Here is a 22689-nt window from a genome sequence, read left to right on the forward strand (position 1 = left end):
AATCAGTGTTAATTAATTTGGTCAAGGTGGTGTGATTTTTTTTCCTTTTTAATTTAGGGCTCCAATCATTATACTTGCCTGACTGGACAGCCTACTCCCTTCCTTCAAAGAGGAGATTCTGCAAATATACATTTTATCTTAGCAATTTGTAGGGGATTATGTTAAATGTTGTTGGGATTCAGAAGTCATCCAGGAGGATCATTGTTGAATGAAATGCCAGCCAAACTCAAATATAAACCTGGGATTTAATCAGATTTATAAATATTTTGATTCAGCTGGCACCTTACTCAGCATCTCTTAATTTCCAGGCATTTGCACAGTTAACATAAATAATTATAATAAAAGATTGACAGTGATAAGTAGTTTAGAAATACAGATAAAATGCTGGACTCCAAAAAGAGTAAAAATTAATTCTGGCTTTAGAATAGGTAAGGACTTCATGGAAATCAATGACATGGCTTGGGGGATATTTTAGCTACTTCTTAATTTTCGTAAACTCTCTCCAAATGCATCCCAAATAATTAAGTTTCTTTAATATAAGAAAGAAATGCTGTCTTTGGTTACCAAATACAGCTTTGAATCAGTTCTACTCACTGTTTTCTTGCTTTTCTCAGCTATTTTGTTTTCCTCAATGCCTTCTTTGTAGAAATTTGGGGGATCATTGAGACACCCCCTTGAAATTCAGGAAAGATTTGGAAATCATCTTCATGTAATGACATCTGTCCATTCCAATGAAAAAATGAAACCAGGCAACGTGTCTATGGGTACACTAATAAAATAAATATTGGAGGAACCAACAGAGTGAAGTGGGAGTCTCAAAATGTGTTTTCAAGGAAACTTAGTGAGTTAAGATGGAGTTGTTGTACCACTAAGGTATAAGGATAGTCTTTTTTGAACATCGTATTTCCACTTATTCTCTCTCACATACATACACATGCAACATTAATATAAAATTTTCTCAGTGCCTCTTCTTGACATTTAACTTAAGCTAAGTTTAAACTAGTCTAAAACTTAATAGACCTTAAAAAAGCAAAAAACAAAACACAATAGACATTTGAAACTAATTGCTTGTCTATGCTATGACCTAGTATAAGATGGCGGCAAATTTAGCACAGAATAATGGATTTTGGTTGACTTCAGCTTCAATAATATAGTATTTGGCACATGTTTCCTGGCATCCCCCAGAATCTATCAGGCCCTAGTCTCCTTCCTTAGTAGATTCAAGAACCATTGTAGTCAAGCAGTATTTAGGTGTCACAATTAAAAATTCCATAGCATAAGTTTTTTTAGATTATCTGACCCAGTTTTCAAGAAAACCTTAGTAATTCCTGTTGGAACTCTTTAAAATATCTTTTATACTGATTTTTATTTTAAATCAAGTTAACACAATTTAGTCCTTTCTTTGTGACTGATGTTTGTTATTATTAACATATAGAGACTTGAGTTTTACATTTTTTATTGGGCTTTATAGTTTACAAAGGGCATTCATAGACATTGTCTCATCTGAAAGTCCCTGTACCCCACACCCCTATTCTTGTTTGCCATTTATACTCTGATGAGAATTAGGAAACCATCTAACCTGGTTTATTAGAACTGGGTGTCAAATATGGCCATGAGGACCCCTCCTAGTGAGTAAGGAGTGTGGCCTTTGTGATAGCTGTTTCCACGCTCAGAGGCTCTTTGGCTTAATTCTGGATTCTTGGCAGTGTCTGTTGAGTGATGTAGCTGGAAGAGTTGACCAGATGAGAGGGGAATTATGCAGCTGGATTTTTAGCATAGATCATTGTTTTATAAATATCCCCTCCAAAATGCTGTCAAAGGGCCTGTGTGAAGACTTAATTAAAACAATAAAATGTGTTTAATATAATGTGCTTGATGCTGTACTAAACATAATAAATATTTTAAAAATTAATCTGTGTTAAAATTTGGAAAGTAGTTTGAGAACTACAATAAATATTTCGTGAATTGTTACATGGGACTAGAGAATGGTAAATGTGGAGGGCTATGTGTCATAAAGGGAAATTTACAAAATATTATCTTGATATCATACATCATTTAAGTAACATTAAAGATGGATTAGAAATGATTGCATCTGTTTAACAGAATCTTCCAGGACCATATGTCATCTTATGTGTGACATTTCTAAAAATTCCCACGTTATAATTTAAAAGTTGTAAATACCTGGCAGCAGGATACATAATACCAGTACTTAGAATGCCATGGTCTGAGACTTTATTTTATATATTGGGTTTTATTCCTTCAAGTCACTCTGTTGTATTCTATTGTGAAATAAAACTAGGGATCTGAGAGCAGGAGTGCATTATTTAATATTGGGGCATGACAGTGCATGGTCTTTGAGCTTCCAACAATGTTCATTGAATGCATGACTCCCTAAATGAATATATCAGTGGATAAAAGAGCCTTCAGTACTTAACTGTCAGTACTGATGATTTTTTGCTTGGGGTGACCTGGTCTAAACACACGAGTATTGGGACACCTGAGTGGCTCAGTCAGTCAAGTGTCCTGGTCTCAGGTTTTGGCTCCGGTCCTGATCTCAAGGTCATGAGGTAGAGCCCAGCATGGACTCCAGTGTGGAGCCTGCTTGGGATTCTCTCTCTCTCCCTCTGTACCTCCCCAGCTGGTGCACGCACGTGCACTCTCCATATCTCAAAACAAATCAGAAAAACAAGAAAAAAAAAGTGAAAAGCATGAGTACTTTTTGAATAGTCACCCTATATTTGGTGAGAAAAAGTGAGAGGAATCAATATAGTGTGGTTGAGAAGAGCAGCAGAAAAATCTACCCATAATGGCTCTGACTAGGATCTGAAATCTATGTGGTTTGACTGCTTGCTCTTCCATAACTCTTTGTAATACCTTTTCAGCCCCCACTACTCTAAATCAATATTTTCGTTTGTCTAGTTTCCTTCCCACAGTCTTCATTCTTTGTGCCTTCTTGACTGCAGTTGCTTTTATTTTGATAACACTCTCACTTACTTAGATTCCCAGGACACAGTACTCTGTTTTTCCTCCCATCTCCTCTTGCCATTCCCTTTCAATGTCCTAAGATGTTTTATTTTCACTTGCCCATTTCTTACATTAATTTCTTCTCCCACTCTCCCTCAAATATTAGGCACCTACTTTGACCCTGGCACTGTTCTGGGCCTAGGGAGGCAGCAGTGAATGGGACAAAGTCCATGCTTGGTGAAGCTCATGATCTGAAAGGGTGACAGTCATCTAGGCTATGCTTTGTGGGAAAAACAGGATCAGCAAGGAGCCCATTGTGGCTGGAGTGGAGCCAGGCAGAAGGAATAAGGACACTGGCCCAGGATGTGGTGATGCCAAGAGCAGGGGAAGCCCAGCCGTCCTCGTAAGGGGAGTCTGTGAAAGCAGAGGAACTTATGTTTTAAAAGGCACCAAGTATTTATTTTCTCCTGTAATTACTCATTCCTTTTTTCCCCCCTCTCTCCCCTGTTCTCCTTCCATTGCCACTTCTGCCACCTGGGCTTTTACTTAGCCCATGTTGCTTTCTTTCTAGCCTTTCTTCCCGCTGGGAGGTAATGGTCAGATTAGTCTTCCCAGGACACTTTCTTCTCATCTGCTGATCAACCCGGGGTTGTGGTTGGTCTCCATTCTGCATGTTAAAGCTCAGACTTGAGGGGCCACCGTTCTCCACTGCATCATTTTCCAGAACTGCCCCACACAGACTCTAGTCTGAACGAGTGGGTTACTCACTGTCTTCAGGCCTGTGTGGGGCCCTTGCACTTCAGAACCTTGCTCAAGCCTGAACTGTCTCACTTCTAGTGCCTTCTCTCAAACCACTGGCATGGCAGTCCTCGCACCTCTCGAAGACCACTACAAGTCTGGAAAGTTGTTAACCTTTTGCCTATACCATTCGTTCCTAGAGTCTTTCATTAAAAAGTGTGTTGAAAATATGCTTTGTACTAGCAGTCGTGCTGGTGCTTATGGAGACCAAGATGAAAGAAGAGAGTCTGCCTCAGGAGCTGAGAGTGCTGTGGGGAGACAGAGGATAATAAATTTAACATTTAGGTAAAACGACCTGGAATTTGTGTTAAGGGGTCATGAGAGAAAAGAACACACCTCTCCGGGTCAGAACGCTGGGCTAAGATGGGCCCTGATTTGGATGGGGGGTACCTAATGTAGGAAGGGGTAAGGAAGTCAGAAAGTGTAACATTTAAGCTGAGACTGGAGAATGAAAAATAGCCAGCTAAGGGAAGTATGATGTGGTGGAAGAGGAGCCTTCTAAGTAGAACCAAAACCATTTCAAAGGTCTGAGGCTGTGAAGAGCTTGGGAATATTGCAGGAGAAATGAAACTGAACAAAGGCCACGAAGGCTGGAGCATAGTAAGTCTGGTGAGAATGGCGCCACGTGGGGTTGATGGCAGGACCAGATGATGCAGGCCTTGAAGGCCATGATAAGGAGTGTGGTTTTAAGTGCAATGGGAAGCAATTGAAGTGTTTTAAGCAAATGCATGACATGATCTTATTTGAAGTTGAGATTGCCATCTGTTCATTAAAATCCATTTGTTTTTCTCCCTGGGCACACAACCAGATTCCATTCCTGGGTTCTCTTTGCAGTGGGCTTTAGGCCATGTGACTCTATCCTATACTTAGAAGTAAGTAGTAGTGGTGAATAGCTACGTGGTAAATAGTGGTGAATAGCCCCTCGACTAGGGCTAGTTCATAAAAACCTCCCATGTGGGCTCTTTTAAGGTGTTTCCCTTCTGACTGGGCAAACTTGGGAGCCCACGTGGAAATGCTAGAACCACTGTCAGCCTGGACACCTGCAAGGCTATATGCAACAGAGTCCCCTCGCAGCTGACCTAGAACTGCCCCGAGCTTTTGTGTGAGCAAGAGTGAAGCACCTCATGTGTTGAGCCATTACACATTCTGTCCATTTGCTACCACATTCTGGTTTGTCTAAAATAATAGGATAGTGTGAAAGAGAAATTGTGGCTGTGGTGCTCTATGAGAATGTGAGACAGTGTGAACAATAGCAATGGCCTAAGTGAAGTCCCCATGGGGAATAGAGAGATTTCACTTGAAATAGATTGTAGATGATTTTGGGTATAGAATTAGCAGCTCCTACTGACAATTTGCTGTGTATAGTCAGCTTGTGGGGGGAAAAAAACACCTCACTTGATTTGACTTTCAAGTGTGATATTACTTATTTTTTGGACTTACCATAACCTACCTCACTGAATACCTTTAGGCATATATTTTATTCATTTGACTAGCTTGCCCTAAACTAGGGAGCGAACAGACCATGTCTTTGAGAAGTTTTTATTTACTATGGTGTCTAGTATAGTGCTTTAGATAAGCTTCTTTTTTCATTAAACTTTGCTTAAGTTAATGAATGAAAGGGTAGGCTCTCCGAATTTTTGTCCATGGAGTTGTGTGACCCAGCATTGCCTTGTCATTGATGTCACCTCAGCCTGGCTTAAATTTTCATTGCCTTCTAAGGGAGAAGTTTAGCTGTATCAAATTTTTTGTGTTACCTGTATTTGCCCAGTGAGAAGGGAAACAGCATAAGGAAGCCCGCATGGGAGGTTTTTATGCGCCAGCCCTGTTCTTGGTATTCACCACTACCACTGACTTTCCTGGGTAGGATACAGTAACATGGTTCACAGCCAACTGCAAAAAGAGAGCCAGGAAATGGGATCTGGCTTAGTGGGGGAAAGTAATATCACGGGGCCTGCGATTTGAATGTTTGCAGTAGAAGGTATGTAGAAATGTTTTTTAAAGGCATGTGAGCTAATCCTCACTGCCTCCCCATCACTTTCAAGTGTCCCCACCAGCTATTGCCCATTGCGCAGAGTTGCTTCAGTGACCACTGTTTCCATCCACAGTCAGGCACTCATCTGGGAGAATCATTATGATTTATGGAAAGTCTCAAGATAGGAGGCAGTTTCCGTAATCCAAATGAGCAATGATGAGGTCTGTAACTAAGAAAGTGGTGGTAGAAATAGAAGGATGGGATAAGAAACTCAGAAACTTTATAGAACATGGTGACTAGATGGATTTGGGGCAAAGAAAAGACTAGAACAAGGATGAATACTGAAGCCTCATGCTGATAAACCTCAATTTGTAAACTTAAATAGATATCAAAAGACCAGTGTTTTCAAGATAAAGCCGGTTAATGCTGCCTACCACCAAAGGGTGGCATTAGCATTGAGACCGGACATTTAAGCCCAGGACGTGGTACTGCTGGTTGATGCGTTATATATTTACTGTGTTTGTGCTTAGTCGGGATGTGTTTTGTGAACATTACTAAACCATACATGCCTGCTAAGGGCAAAAACAGCGATGTTGAAATTACTGGTAAAAAGAGATACAAGAATAGGACACCAATGCTAAATAGATTAAAATGACAATTGAAAATCATGAGAAAATATTGGAAATAATATTCGACAGTAGGTAAAGATCTAATCAGGCCTCTTGTGAAAAACCCTGTATTTCACAGTACAGGAGTCGGGGAAGAGTAATTGACCAGATGAGAAAGCAACTCCAAATATGGGAGTTGTGTTTGGAAGACCAGCATTACTATTGAAGGCCCATTAGCTCAGTGTTCTTTTTTAATGAAGGCTAGAAGTTTGTTCAAGAAGCTAAAGACTAAGCATGGTGAAGGAAGTGTGGTGATGTTTTCTTGTGAGACGTGGTCACATAGGTTCAAGGGCTGTTTGTGCATACCAGGAGGTGGTTGTTGATGTGTATGTGGGGATTCCTTAGCTTCTAATAGTTCCCTGTGAGGCTTACACAGGGGAAGGAGGGGACAGAGTGAACCAGGTAGAAGAAGTCAGAATGGAAACTGGGGAACAGAATTGAATGCAATAGAAAAGCTACAGTCAGAGGCACGTTTGCTGAAAACAAATGCTATTTGTAGCATGTATCTACCTTTCATTTCTGTGTTGCTCAACAGAGAGTGATGGAGCCATTAGATCAACAGCTAGAGGGGATGAGAATCCGTAAGGCCCCGCCTATGTTCTATGAGAGCCAATGATCCGATATTTGAAAATATAGAATAAGCTGCGAGCCTCAGATGAAAAATATGACTTACTTCTAGATCCAATGTATATTTACAAAATAATTATAATTCCCACACCGACACATTATTTCTTCAACTTGGTTTTCAAATAAGTGTACTGAAATTTAAATTAATACTACCTATTAACGTATGACCTTTAAAGTAGAAATGTAAGCGGTAACTATTTGACTATAATATGAACTTGACACCTAATGAACCAGTTTCAGACAAAACCATCATTTCTATTCAGCTAGAGTACTGAATATAGTCCTGGTATTTTCTAAGTAAAAGGTGAAACAGTCAGAAAAAGACTAAATATTAGAGAGGTAGAAGGCAATGAATACAAGGATAACCTTTTTAGTGTGGAAGGATGAAACTTGAGGAGGAAAAAACATGAGTAAAATCATCAAGTTAGATTAAGATAGGACAAATAGGAGTTAGTTCTTCTAATTAATAAATATTGGAAATGCAAGGTTTTTACTGAATCTTAAAGAGGCTATTTAAAGTGAGAAATACATTTATTTACTGAGTGCACTATGGAACTCATTCTTCTCATACCATAATGGTTTAGAAGGAAAATGTAAACGAGTTACAAAAAATGCTAAGCATGTACGCACAGCAGATTATTATGGGATATTAAGAGACATTTCTTGAGTTTATTTCCCCTGTAAGATTTCTTTTAGAGATAAAATACCTGTAGAATATAGGTATGCACTTCTTCTGCAGTCTGATGAAATTTGTATGTTGTGTAATTTTCTTTTCTTACTCTAAATTTCTTATTATACCTTATGTGAATTATTTTATTCTTGTCATCTATGAATTTCTGCCTTCTATGAATTACTTAACCATTTTAAATTTTTAGCCAAAAGTAGAAAGAAAAAGCATTCATTTTCACAAATTATATTCTTGCCATTTAAAAAAGTACTTGTGAGCTAAAGGTGGCAGATACTTTTCAAAATTAACACATTTTATGCTTTCTCTAGGCTGGAATGATAAAAAGTGATAATGATGAGTATTTCATTGAGCCTTTGGAAAGAGGTAAGCAGATGGAAGAAGAAAAAGGAAGGATTCATGTTGTCTACAAGAGATCAGCAGTAGAACGGGCTCCTGTAAACATGTCGCATGACTGCTACTACGGAGGTAGGCATCTTTGACGAGGTTTAATAATTATCTGTAATTTTAAGGTATGATGAAAACAACTCTCCCAATCCATTAAGGGAATGTGACTGTCATGTGCTCTTGCATAATGTGAAGGTAGCAAGAGAATATATGTTATAGGTATTATTTTATTCTAGTGCAGTATTGTGTCCCTAACCAGTTATTTATGACTTCTTTTATAGTTTCACATTAAAATGATTTTTTCTGTAGCTTCTGTGAAAACTTGGAAATATTTTTGCCTTCTAGAAGTATCTCAATTGTTATTAATACTATTTTCAAACTTTTAAAATGAAATATATTGACATGACAGAGAATAATAGATATGTCATAGACACATTTGCAAATAAGAATGCTGGGGCGCCTGGGTGGCTCAGTCGGTTGAGCTTCTGACTTTGGCTCAGGTCATGATCTTGTGGTCCATGAGTTCGAGCCCTGCGTCGGGCTCTGTGCTGACAGCTCAGCCTAGAGCCTGCTTCAGATTCTGCATGTCCCTCTGTCTCTGCCCCTCCCCCTCTTGTGCTCTGTCTCTGTCTCTCTCTCAAAAATAAATAAACATTAAAAATAATTTAAACAAACAAACAAAAAAGAAAGTAAGAAAAAAGAAAATAAGAATTTGACCTTAAGGTCTATTTTGCAAAATCATATTTTTACAATATGGAAGGGAGAATGAGTTGAAGGTTCTGTCAACTTTTGTTTCATAATAGGCTGGACCACTAAAGTCAATGAAATTATGGCATGGGAAGCTTTTCTAGTTTGTTTGCTTTTATGAAATCTGAAGGTAATTTGTTATTAAAGACATGTTTTTATAAGTTGAGTATACAAGTTCCCTTTCTGGAAGAGAAAGGAAATTTGAGAATCTATGTTTTTTTTAACCAAATTTCAGAAAGGCTATATTTATTTTTGCCGGGCCAACTATCTGAATTAGAGATAATAGAAATTTCCCCTAGGGAAATGTCAGGGATATAAATAATCTTAATTTAATAATCTAGATTCTAGATTAATGATATCTTGCCTTTTGAGACTCATTACCTAGTTTGATTTTCAGATACCACCAGTTTCTGTTAAAATGTCATACTAGTGGGATAGTAGAGTTTAAAATAAACGTAAAAATTGAGGCACCAGGGTGGTTCAGTTGGTTAGGTGTCTGACTCTTGATTTCAGCTCAGATTATGATCTCACGATTAGTGAGTCCTGAGCCCTGTCTTGGGCTCCGTTCTTGGGATTCTGTCTCTCCTAATGTCTCTCTTTGCCCTTCCCCAGCTTGTGCTTGCTTTCTCTCTCTCAAAATAAATAAATAAACTTAAAAGTTTTTTTTTAAATTAACAAGACCTGAAGAATTATTGAGAAATATCTGATTTGAAGCAACAGCACTGAATTAATAGACGCAATACTATGAAATGTATACCTATCCTAGAAGGTCACTGTGATGTAATCAGAAGAGACCGCACTGCATTTAGACAGATGTTAATAGTACCTCTAAAATTTCAAGTTCTTCTGTTATCTTAGATTAATATTTAACCTTTCTGAGCCTCAGTTTATCTGTGAATGAAGAATTAAAATATGTTGCACAATTATAGTAATATTAGAAATAGTATATGAAAATTGTTGAATGTAGCCCTCAACAATAATGGATGGTTAATCAATGGTAGCTGTGGCTGTTGTTATTGGTATTAACTATTAATATGAATTATTTTGGGCAAAGATGTATGTGTTAGGAGTTTTAATTAAAAGTTAAACAGGCATTGCTTGCCTTCATGTTGTGAATACATTACTATTAGTTCTTATTTCTATTTTTCATGTTTGAAAAATGTCATTCTAAATCAGAAGACTGGTTGTGTCAAAGGGTAGGTAGGAGAATACAGTACTTTTTCTAGAGTTTAATTGTTAATATCTAATATCTTTTGTGAGGCAATGGTTAAATATCTTTTAAAAAAGCATGGCCTACATGTTCTAGAATTGTATTAGAGGGCTGGAAGCCAGGTAAGTCACTATGACTTTCCTCCCAGTTGCTCTTTCTGTCATACCTGTGGTTTCACCAAGAAATAGATGCTCCATTTCAGTGCCTAAAGGTATCCATCCTGGTACTTTTCAGTAGTATAATATTTACAGAGAAGGAGAGAAGATTTTTTTTTTATTGAAATAAGACAGTTATGAGAAATATGATGTTTAATACCTATTGTATTTCTAGATACTAGATTAGGAAAAATAATTTAGTAGTCAGGGCATGTAAGTTTCAAAGAATTAGATTAGATTTAGGCAATATGGGGAATTTTAGTTTAGAAAATCATTTAAAATATCAATTCTAGTAGCGTCAGCATCAACTTACTCAGATTTTATAATGAGTTGTTTTTAAGAATGCAGACACTAAAAACCTTATTTTTTGTTTTTCAGTTTTGAATAGAAGATTACTTTGTAGCCAAATAGGCCACAAAATACATTTTGGTAAGGTTTTCAGCAATCATGGGTCAAAGGAAGAGGAGTTCCTTTGTTAATTCTCAATTACCTTAAAACTTGACCCAAAATAGAACATAGAATGTTTCATGATAAGCCTTAGTATGAACTTAACTTTTATTTTATTTATGAAGTTCTGATTGAACTGAGTTGCTGATGATGTCAATTTACTTCCTTTTGAGGATTTTAAATTGTAACCATGTATTTTAGAAATGGAAATGTCTTCCTAAGGTAAAAAGAGATTCAGATTTAGAGCTTTAAGTACTATACTATAACTTTAAAAGTCTTCTTTTAACTTCATGGTCAAGGACTGAGAGCCAAGTTTTTTCATGGACTACATACTTTCCAAGTGGAATTAAGAATATATTCTTATACCTTATTCCATCATTCTAAAATGTAAAATTTAACAGATTCTGGGTTTAAAAAGCATATTGATTTATAAATGAAAACTATAGTATCATATAAAATAATGCTTTGTCTGGATCAATTCAGGTGGTTATTTTAGGAGACACATGAGTCTTTCTTCAATGAGTTATAAGAAGGGGATTAAAATACATAAGATGTACTTAGAAATGCATTTGAGGGGCATGATCTTAAGTTTCTCTGACAACAGGTCATCAGGAGGAATTTTTATCATAAACAAGGCACTTCTGACCCAACAGAGTTTCAGCGTTAGGGCCCCTGTAAATGAATATTTTGCTGTGTTTTGTGGGTTATCCCCATAATTGCCTGGCCATACATCTTGCTTTGTCAGCTTGGCAACTCAGAGCTGTCATTTATTTGAGTTCTCTAATTTGGTGCGAGTATTCTATATTAAAACCAGTTATAACCTGAACTAGGTGATAATAGTGAGATGGAGAGAAGGAGCCAAGTTGGATTGAGACTGAAGTGAAACTGACAGATTTATATGATGCAGAATATATCAGGGATGGAGAGAGAGTGAAGAAGGATGACTCAGAATCCTAATCTGAAAGACTAGAGGATTCTCTTTTCAGAATTCAGATATTTAAAATGAGGAACAGAAATAGGCTTGATGGAGAGTGACAAGTGTATATGTTTGGATATATTGAGTCTGAAGATCCATTGGAATAGTGAGTGAATAAAAAATGCACAGTATATTTTCATAATGTCTCAGAGTCAGTGAATGAATGCCCTTATATACATGTTGAGGTAGGGATGGGTAGAGGTTAGCTTGGAGTCAGGGGGCAAGAATTGGCTTGTGGATGCTTGGAAAGTCTCTGCTTGCCTTCCACTCTCTCTTTAGCAATTTCATATCAATGAGAATCAGAAGGTGCACCTTGCACAGGATTAGAAGCCCATGAAAGATGTTTGCTACCAGCACTATAGGAAAGGAGGATATTTCATCCTTAAAACACAAAAACAAAGCTAAAAACAAAGCAAAAAACATGCTTCTGCATACTCAAGAACCCTAAGCTATTCCACTTGACTAAAAATAAACATCTATTTTTATTCTTTATCCTCTTAGAATATTTATCTAGGTTTCCAATAAAAGTCACAGCTTTGAACCTGTTGAGATAATATATTATCTCAACCATTTCCATATATCACACAGATTTTCTTTCCTCAACTCTTTTTTTTTAAATTTTTTTTAATGTTTTCATTTATTTTTGAGACAGAGAGAGACAGAGCATGAGCAGGGGAGGTGCAGAGAGAGAGGGAGACACAGAATCCAAAGCAGGCTCCAGGCTCTGAGCTGTCAGCACAGAGCCTGACATGGGGCTCAAACTCACGGACCATGAGATCATGACCCGAGCTGAAGTCAGACGCTTAACCAACTGAGCCATCCAGGCACCCCATTTTCCTCAACTCTTAATAAGGAAATTGTATTGTTTTTGAAATCTGAAAAAATGTGAAGAACTGTTTGAAAATACATTGAACTTGTAAAATCACAGATGCAGTACTCTGCTTTAGAATTACTGTTTTAAGACGTAAAACAGTTTTACATTTGGCAATATAAATGATCTCTTCCAGTGCAGAATTGGCAGGTGTTTATAACACATAGTACTGCCAGTTTCTGGCAAAGAAGTTCCATCCTTTGCATTAAACAACAAACATAAACTGTGCATGTTTATGACAAAAAACTTGTCTACTTCATCATTGGGGGAAGAGTTGAATTTACTTCTTTTTTTGATTTCTGCTTTGGGAGGATGGAAATCACATCCATTTTTGGACATTTAGTTTGGACAAAATTATTTTATATTTTGCTGGTTTTGAAATTTCACGTGGGAGTGTCGTGGTTAATCAACCAATAACGGGTCATAAAGTTCACCTCCACTGTTAAATCAATCATTTGGGTTTAAACTCAGATGAAAAACAAAACATACCCCTGATCATCTCTTAAGAATGTCTACATTGTTGTCAATAAGAAGTTTGCTTTAGGCAGTCTATTTCGGGGGGGGGGGGCGGGGGGCAGGGGGCCTCTACTTGTATGACATCATTCAGCTTTTCATATTTTCTTAAATTTAATCCCTAGGCCCTTAGGCTTCTCCCATCAAATTACAAACTATTCACTCACCAGAAGCTTTGTGTTAAAGTAATTTCTGTAATTACTTCCTACCAGTGGGAAACAAGGAATAGTAAGCCTTTATCTCCTAGCTTCCTTTCAGGATTTTCATTTTCCTGCACGAACCCAAGCGCTTGTGTCGCTGGTGTGGTTGTCATGGTGCTGTGAAGGAGTGTCTTTGTCCCAGGTGGGAAACATGTACAAGTCAGAAATGATTTGGGAGTTGCTCCTGGTTGCCAGGGAATGAAACTATGAAGCAAGAACTTGAATAATGGGAAGACTATTTCTTATTTTGGTGACTCTAGGAACTTCCTAGGCAGAGTCCTTCCTTGAATCTATAGAAAAGTCAGTAGGTGCTGTAACCTATTGTATTTGGAAGTTCTCATGACCTGTGCCCCGATCAAAGAGAAACAGTGGTGGGCTTTGCAGGCAACCTAAATAAATAAATAAATAAATAAATAAAGTGAGAGAAATTAATTTTTAGCATGTTTTTGTATTAAATGAAACATGGAACATAATATTACTAAATCATTAAGATCTGTCAAATAGCAACCATTCTTTCAGGTATATATTAAATGATAAACTTTACTCATTTTTACCCGGCTGCATAGTTTAGTTTATAATATAATCTAGGGTCGGTAATTTGTCAAAGCTGCTACCAGTGGATTCATATGGAAATACTAATCATCTTTATGTAATTCCTTTTTAGGTTGGTTTTGCATATTTCACAATCCATGTGTTTACAATAATTATTGGCAAAAAGAAGGCAGTTAAAGGTTCAATTATTACTTGAAATAATCCTGGAAGCAGAGTGATAGTTAAAGACCTTTCAGATGTGAAAGATAAAGGATACTACTTCATTTCCTTATATTAAAATCTCTTACAGCGGGTATTCTATCTCTTCACGAATAGGTACCATGAAAGGAGTTTGTTTACCTAGACCAGGTTTAAAGTGTTACAAATATAACTCCGTATGTTTTTTTCTAATGGAGTTAAGCATGGAAAGATAAAACTGTATCAAAAATTCAGAGCTGCTGGATTTTACTTAGTTATTGATGTGACATTAAGGGAGAAAGAGAAATGGAAGAATTTAGCTACATCTGGGCAACTGAAACAAAATTGAAAGCAGTTAATTTATATTAGAATACAAAGATAATGCAGATAATATGAGTTGGACCTTGATTCTTAAATTAGATGCTTGCCTACTCAGAATAATTATATCAATTATTGACTCATGAAAGAGCAATTATTGCCAAGAAAAAACTTTGTTAGTGTTTAAAATGTATTTGTTCTTTCTGAATGTAAAATATATCCTAATATCAAAATATATTTTCAGTGTTTGGTTTTAATCGCATGAACTGCTTTTACTTAGGAGGAATAGACTCTATTTTTAGTAAAATATCAAGTACATTTTGACTCTGCACAAGCCAAGTGTGCCTGCTTAAACACATTTTAAAGCCTGTACTTATTTCTTTCCCTGCACAACTTACAAACTTTCATGTGAGTAAGTGGGAAGCTTTTGTGCAAGGAATTCAAATATTTCTGGAGGTTTAGTAATCTTTCGTTTTATTATTTCTGTCTCTAATGCGATTATTATTTTTAAAGAAGATAATTTGCCATAAGGCAGCTTTTGTTCATGTCGCTCATGGTTTTCTTTTTCCTACTGGATCATCAGTTGTTAACTTTACATATAAATTTTATTTATGAGGATCAGTGCTGTTCACTTTGGTGTTTTGTAAATAATTTTTGTGTGCATGTGGGTTCCTCACATCCCTGTGGAGGACTCGGGTGTGTTATTCTCAATCCTCTTTCTTTATGGGCTGTCTTTATCCTTCCCTCTGCAGGGTATCTTTCAGGGAGTTGAAGTGGAAGTTAGTGATATATGTTGAAAAAAATGGAACTATGGGGTCAAATAAGTGTAGGACAGCAACAATATTTCCTATGTGAAAATCATTTGAGATGAGATTATGGGGACTGTGGATTCAAATGTGAGGGCTACAGTCAGGCCAAATTAAATGCTCCTTTAATGCACAATTCTGCAAGGGGAGCTGAGTGCTTGGTTTTGTTCTTTCTAGGTACCAGAAAGTTTATTCTGATTTTCAGCTGTGATGCAGCTGGTCTAAATATCTATGCTGAATAAGAGACTTAAAAACTGAGAACAAACTGAGGGCGGAGGGAGGGGGGTGGGTGATGGGTATTGAAGAGGGCATCTTTTGGGATGAGCCCTGGGTGTTGTATGGAAACCAATTTGACAATAAATTTCATATATTAAAAAAAAAAAAGAATAGCAAAAAAAAATATCTACGCTGAAAAATTCTTAATGGAAGTTCTTGAACTTGGGATTTGGATAAGATGGAAAGATTTAGTTTGGAATGATTTGAGCCATTTCCCTAAGTGAGACTATAAAGTTTACTGGAGATAAGTAATTATATGTAGCATATTCCTTTATTACTTTCCAGTACCTTACTCTCTGGAAAAAAAAAAAAATCTTTGACAAGTTTGAATGACGCATTAGTTCAAATTGGTTTTGTTTGTTTGTATATCTTTCACAATTATTATAACCACTTAAATGCCCCATTAACTTGTTCCTTGCTTTTGGGCTGAGATACTTGTTCATTATTTTAGAGCTCTGATGAGTAACCCAAGTATCCTAAGCTTTTGTGTATATTCTTGTTCAAAGGACCGTCTTTAATGGTGAGTGTCATTTAGCCAATGCCTGTGGAAGAGTTTGTTTCTCTTGAGTGTACTTTACAGATTGCTGTGTGTTAGGTGTTAAGAATAAGGTCTGTGTGGTGTCAACACTCTGCATTTTAACTTCACTTCTCTGTCTCAGCACTTTGGCAGGTTTTGTTGTCATGTTTTCATGTTTTATCAGATTCTACTCCATATGCTAAAGGGATAAAAGCAATGTCTAAGCCCCTTTTGGGGAGATGAGTGAGTGGGAAAAGTGGAGTTTCCTTATGTCCTGTACCATCGTCCTCATACTAACAAAATGCCACTGGACAGCCTTCTAGTAAATAAGAAATTAGGGTACAGGGCGGACTTTTAATTTCTTAATTCCCAATTTTGGATGACACATTTAGATGGAGATGGTATGGGAATTTGATGCATATCAACATTGCCCTTCCTCATTCTGTGATCCTGGGCTTGGCTTTTGAGTCCAGTGGGAAGTCCTAGGGAAATCACTGCTAGGTATGGTGTAGGCACCACCCTATTTATGTTTAAAGGAGGTATAATTAAGCTCATCAGGATATATATATATATATATATATATATATATATTTTTTTTTTTTTTTGGTCTTCTTCATGGTCCTCTCATCTGTGACAACGCAACATTTGAAAAGTCAGCAGAAGCATCTGTGTGGTTCTTATAGGGTTGTGATCACCTGAGTTCCTGTGGGCATCTTTTTGTCATTCACCAGTACCCTTTCTCTGAAATTTATGGAAGAAATGTTCTTTTTTTTTTTTTAATTTTTTTTTCAACGTTTATTTATTTTTGGGACAGAGAGAGACAGAGCACGAACGGGGGAGGGGCAGAGAGAGAGGGAGACACAGAATCGGAAACAGGCTCCAGGCTCTGAGCCATCAGCCCAGAGCCTGATGTGGGGCTCGAACTCATGGACCGCGAGATCGTGACCTGGCTGAAGTCGGTCGCCTAATCGACTGCGCCACCCAGGTGCCCCTGGAAGAAATGTTCTAACATCCTGTCATCTCAGACTCATGCAAATTTTTATGATATACATTGAGATTATTTTCATAGATATGAGATCTGAAGCATGGATGTTGGTGAAAATAATTATTACAATAATCACTCAGACTTTTATTCTCAAAGAAAGCCCCAGCTTTTATGGATTTTTCATCTTTCCCAGTTATATGTCCCACTTTGTGTTGCAACTCAGATCTCACCTCACAGCGAACTTAAGAGCATCCCTTCTCTGCTTCTTCTTTTTGTGACTTTATGGCAATGATGATAAAGCAACTCACATAATTAGAATCAAGTTCAAGTTTTGTATTCTGAATAGGAATTAAGTAAATGGGAAGCCAAGAATTTACTCTAAATACTAGGAATTATGAAAATTGACCTTCCTTTCATTGATAGAGTATTTAAATTGTAGCACATATTAATTCTGTGCAAAAATTCATGGAGAAAACCAAGAAGAAACAGGGGGACCAGCCCAGCTCTCTCTCCTACACTGTGGAATGCATCACAGTTTGATCCTGTGCAGGAGTTTTCTATGTTAGCTGTTCTGTGAGTTTCTTTGGCTGGCTGCATAGGCCCCACCGGGCTGATATTCCTTGTCTGCCTGGCTGCTGCCTACCCTGCTGGCTTTCAGTGCAGGTCTTTCTTCCATTTGACTAGAGGCTGCCCTCACGGGTACAGCAGACCACCCTGAGTTTGGCAAGGACCCTTACTTACGCAGCACACGTGGTCCTCGGCAGCTTCTCTTGTGCTTGGTTCAGCAGCCCTTTCTACAGCCTCCCACCAAACTCTGATCTTGCTGTTCCTGTAGCACAGGAACCAAGGGGAGTCATGGCTTCCTTGACTGCAACCAGACTGATATGCTAGCAGCCCTTGAGGTGTTCTTCTTCCAGAGCCCCCAAGACAAAGCAGGAAACAAGGCTTGGGTGCTTGGAGATCCCCATAGATCGGTATGTTTTCATACCATGTCCTTTCTCTTCTGAAATGTGGCCTTAAAGGGAACTGGGCAAAAGTCAGAACCACTGTCTCCTCATTCTCCTTTGTCTCCCTCGTCCCAGAAGTACTGCAAGATCAAAAGGGCCAGACTTGCCTTTTTCCTTCCTCTGATTAAATGCTTTTTCCTCACTATTCCAGTCTCATGACTAAGACTTATGATGGCCAGGCCTTTCCTCTCATAGGAGGAAAACACAAATAAAAACCAAACATGCAAATAAAAAACTGCTGTTTTCTGGCCTCCAGGCCTGGCGTTGATTTGTTATATGAGAACTAAGAGAATTAGAACTTCCTTTCCCTCCATACAGCCTTGCTTACCAGTCTCTTTTCTTTGGAAAAATCTTACTTCAACTCCAGAAGCTAAATATGGAGTTTCTTTATATTCTTGACTCATCTGTCAGACTTTCTGATGGCCTCCTTCTTCTCTCTTTACTTTCCCTCACTCAAGGCCTTCTCGCCACTCTTGGGGATGATTAGTGAGTCATCTGTGCACAAACACAGAGAAGAATAAACATTTCCCAAATGTCCTCCCCATTACACGAGTTCTCATATTTCTGTGGTCCTCGTTGTTGTACTTCCGTATCGTAGTTGCAGAAACCGTATATATATTAAGGGGTAGTTGGAAGGGCTCTTGTTAGAATATTTTCCCCTTATTTTATACATGTAAGTGTGGATGGAGAACGATAAGGTGTCAAATGCCAGATAGTGAAAAACAGGGTTACAGATGGAATTAATGTCAGAAAACAAAAACAAAAACAAAAACAATTTGATCTTCATAACTCAAACACACTTTACCACATGATTTGTAGTCTACAACGTATCACAAATATGGCTTTGGCATCGTGAGTCAGTAGGAGAACCCTAGAATCTTCAGTTAGTGTCTATACTTCTAAATTTGGAGTCTTTTTTTTTCAATGTTTTTTTTTTTTTATTTATTTTTGGGACAGAGAGAGACAGAGCATGAACGGGGGAGGGGCAGAGAGAGAGGGAGACACAGAATCGGAAACAGGCTCCAGGCTCTGAGCTGTCAGCCCAGAGCCCGACGCGGGGCTCGAACTCAGGGACCGTGAGATCGTGACCTGGCTGAAGTCGGTCGCCTAACCGACTGCGCCACCCAGGCGCCCCTAAATTTGTAGTCTTAACACTACTTGACTATTATTTCCTTTTTCTAATTAATATCTATCTGCAAATATAGAATTTCACCCCAAATTCCACAGAATTTTTTTGTGATTAAAAGAAGAAATCAAATCTGTCCTTTTTGTGAATATAGAAACCTGTTGTTTTATTTATAATATGGTTAAATTACTGCCTTTTTAGTGCAAAGCAAAGCATTATAGTATAGTCATCATGAGTCCATATACTTACTTTTTATAGATTTTTGAAAAATCTTTTGGTCCAGAGATAGGAGAGTGATGTTAAAAGTGACAGAAGTACTGTGTCCAATCCTCCTTCAGTTGAAAGAGAGAGGTCATCTGTTTTAGTCTTCTTCAGTTCTTGGCAATAACAAAGGAAAAATTAATAAGGCCAGTCATGAAGGCAGTTTCTTACCTCAGGTACTCAGATCCAGTGACTACTGCTTAAAGAACAACTTGAATATGATATACAGCAGGAAAACAAACGGGAATAAGAAACCAGAAGTGCACAGTGTTTAGTCCCTTGGGAATACCCTTATTATTATTTTTTTTTCTAGGTGTAGGGGCAGAGTACAAGTGTTTGTTTCAGAAAACATAATATAAGAACGTGTTGCATTAGAATAGAATCACACACATTCTCTGTTCAACCCCCTTTCCACATATACTCTAACTCTACCTTAATGCCCATTCCTGTGAAAGGTATTTCATAGCCAAAGGAAGGCAGTCCAAGTGTGTTAAATTTTTTTAGAGTAAAGTTAGCCAAGGATATCCTGTAAAAACAGATTCAAACATTTGAATCTGATCTCTTGCGCCAGTTTTAAAATTAGATCTTCAAACTGGATCTTTAGAACACTAAAGAAATCAGAAACCTCAGTGGTGACTTTTTTTTTTTTTTTGACATAAGACTATCAACATGTATCTCTTTAAAAATCTTTACTGTTTTCTCACAGACAAGGAAAAAGAGCTCACATTTTACAGCTAGTTCATAAGAAAACTAAAACATTTATGAGAGATGGAATAGAGGTCCATGGTTTATGCTTTCAAAAAGTATGAAGAAATAATAAGAAATTATTAATGGCGAGTTTCAGACAAAAACCTAGTATGTTATTGACACAAGATACATTATTTTGGTTTATTTGGTATTCAATATGTGCTTTCCCATCCAAGAGTATAGTATACTTCAATAAAGATTAGTAAAGAAACATACAATTAAATCAAGCCATTATATAATTAGCATTATAATGACTGATTTAGAAAACATGTTTTGTGACTTTAGTGATGTCAGTGAAAGCTAGAGTGCTTGAAGGCACTTGTATAAATCTTATTACATCAGGTTTTTTTTTTGTTTTTTTGTTTGTTTGTTTGTTTGTTTTTTTAGCAGCAGGAAGAAGTTTATTAGAATACAAGATCAGAAAGGAAGAATAGTATGAAAGCTCTTTTTACAGACAGGGGACATTCGAAAGTGAATACCTCACGGATTTTTTTATATAATAAATAATTCAACGAGGTTGATTTAATGTCTATGTTGTTATTGGGTGGTAAACATTCTTTTTTCTTCAGTGTAGTTTTAGCTCAAAGTCTTACTGTTAAGAAGCTTTGGGGGCGCCTGGGTGGCACAGTCGGTTAAGCGTCCGACTTCAGCCAGGTCACGATCTCGCGGTCCATGAGTTCGAGCCCCGCGTCAGGCTCTGGGCTGATGGCTCGGAGCCTGGAGCCTGTTTCCGATTCTGTGTCTCCCTCTCTCTCTGCCCCTCCCCCGTTCATGCTCTGTCTCTCTCTGTCCCAAAAATAAATAAAAAACGTTGAAAAAAAAATTAAAAAAAAAAAAAAGAAGCTTTGTGACCTATATCAAGTTACTTAACCTATCAGTGCCTTGGTTTTTTCATCTATGAGACAGTGAAAATAATAGCAGTTACTTTAAAGGATTGTTTCTTTGGATTAAACTGATATTGATATGAAGCAATTAGTTTTAGTTCTTGAGACATACTGAGCACATGATAAAAGTTACCTCTTATTCCTATATTTTGACTACATTTTGCTTTTGTAGTAATTTATTTAAAAAATTTTTTTTTCAACGTTTATTTATTTTTGGGACAGAGAGAGACAGAGCATGAATGGGGGAGGGGCAGAGAGAGAGGGAGACACAAAATCGGAAACAGGCTCCAGGCTCCGAGCCATCAGCCCAGAGCCTGATGCGGGGCTCGAACTCACGGACCATGAGATCGTGACCTGGCTGAAGTTGGACGCTTAACCGACTGTGCCACCCAGGCGCCCCATTTTTTAATTTTTTTTTTTTTTGCTTTTGTAGTAGTTTCAAAATCTTACAAGAGCTGTTTTTCTTTGAACACGTGGTTTGTTATATTTTTGCCAAAGCATCACTTTGTTTTTCTCCCTTTGGTATCATGCATGCTCTTTCTTGTGTTTCTACTTTCAGCTTCTAGGAAATTTCTCTTCACTAAAATTTTCTTAGGGGCTCCTGGGTGGCTCAGTTGGTTGAGTGTCGGACTCTTGATTTCAGCTCTGGTTATGCTCTCACAGTTAACAATATTAAGCCCCATGTTGAGCTCCACGCTGAATGTGGAATCTGCTTGAGACTCTCTCTCTCCCTCTCTCTCTGCCCCTTCCCCTACTTACACGTGCACATGCACTGCATCAAACAGTAAATAAATAATTACATGAATCAATAGGATTTTCTGAGATGGTGAAAATGTTCTCCATCAGTACTATTTGTATGGTAGCCACGAGCCAAATGTAGCCATTGAGGTGTGACCAGTGTACTGAAGAACTGAATTTTTAATTTTAATTTTAATCAATTTAATTTAAAGAGCTGCATGTGATCAATTGCTTTTGTAATGGACAGCACAGGTCAAGAATTTGCACCATGACCTATATCTTCCTAACGGTTTTCAAAGTTCATTCATAAGCCTTATTTTATTGGAGTCTCCTACAAATTACATGACACAGAATAGGTGGGATTACTCTGAGTTTTCTTCTTTGCTCAACATTGCTTATTCAAGATCTAGCAGAGAGGCCAGCACAGAGAAGGTCTTCAATAAATATTTATGACTAAATGAGCGATTGAACCTGACACTCAGAAATGTTAAATACATTTAAAACTGAACAGAAGGAGCTTTCAATTGAAATTTGTCAGGAAGGTCCAAAATGAAATGTCCTACTATGTAGGATAGCCATTGTGACAGGTAAGAAGGCCCACAGTGTTAAAGAGTCATGGGAGAAAATGACAAGGAAGATCATCCAAAAGGAGTTCTTCTCACTTCAGATATCTGTTTATCAAACCCAGACTACGTAATGAAGTCCCCTGGTGGTGGTTTGAGGGCACTTCATTACATAGCCTGTTTGAGCATCAGAGGGTAGTAGTTGAACAGAGCTCAGGAATGGGATGCACAGCATAGAAGAGATTGTTGGGTGCTCCAGATTGAGGATGTAGGCTATGCTTGTTTACTCAGTTGCTATCCTGTCTGTCACACATTTCTTCCTGTTATTCTAGAGACATTCATTTTCCATCTTTACAAGCTTTCATAAAGATGCTCACGGGTCTCAAGTGGGAAATGCAGAGTGTACAGATAAATGATATAGGTCTCCCCTGTCTTCATAAATATTTGACTGGAATTTTGGCCCTTTTGCCCCTTTGTATTTTTTTTTTTCTAATCACCATCATTCCCAAATT

General features: G+C 37.6%; 1 protein-coding gene across 1 annotated transcript in view; it reads left to right on the top strand.

Moving 5' to 3' along the window:
* ADAMTS3 (ADAM metallopeptidase with thrombospondin type 1 motif 3) overlaps positions 1-22689 on the top strand; it is a 274684-nt gene that overhangs the window by 108690 nt on the left and 143305 nt on the right. The window contains exon 4 of the mRNA XM_043572504.1: positions 8026-8182. Within this exon, the coding sequence (XP_043428439.1) occupies positions 8026-8182 (157 nt within the window). The remainder of the gene's footprint in view (positions 1-8025; positions 8183-22689) is intronic.

Source organism: Prionailurus bengalensis, chromosome B1 (genome assembly GCF_016509475.1).
Source record: "Prionailurus bengalensis isolate Pbe53 chromosome B1, Fcat_Pben_1.1_paternal_pri, whole genome shotgun sequence".
In the NCBI taxonomy this organism is placed as follows: domain Eukaryota; kingdom Metazoa; phylum Chordata; class Mammalia; order Carnivora; family Felidae; genus Prionailurus; species Prionailurus bengalensis.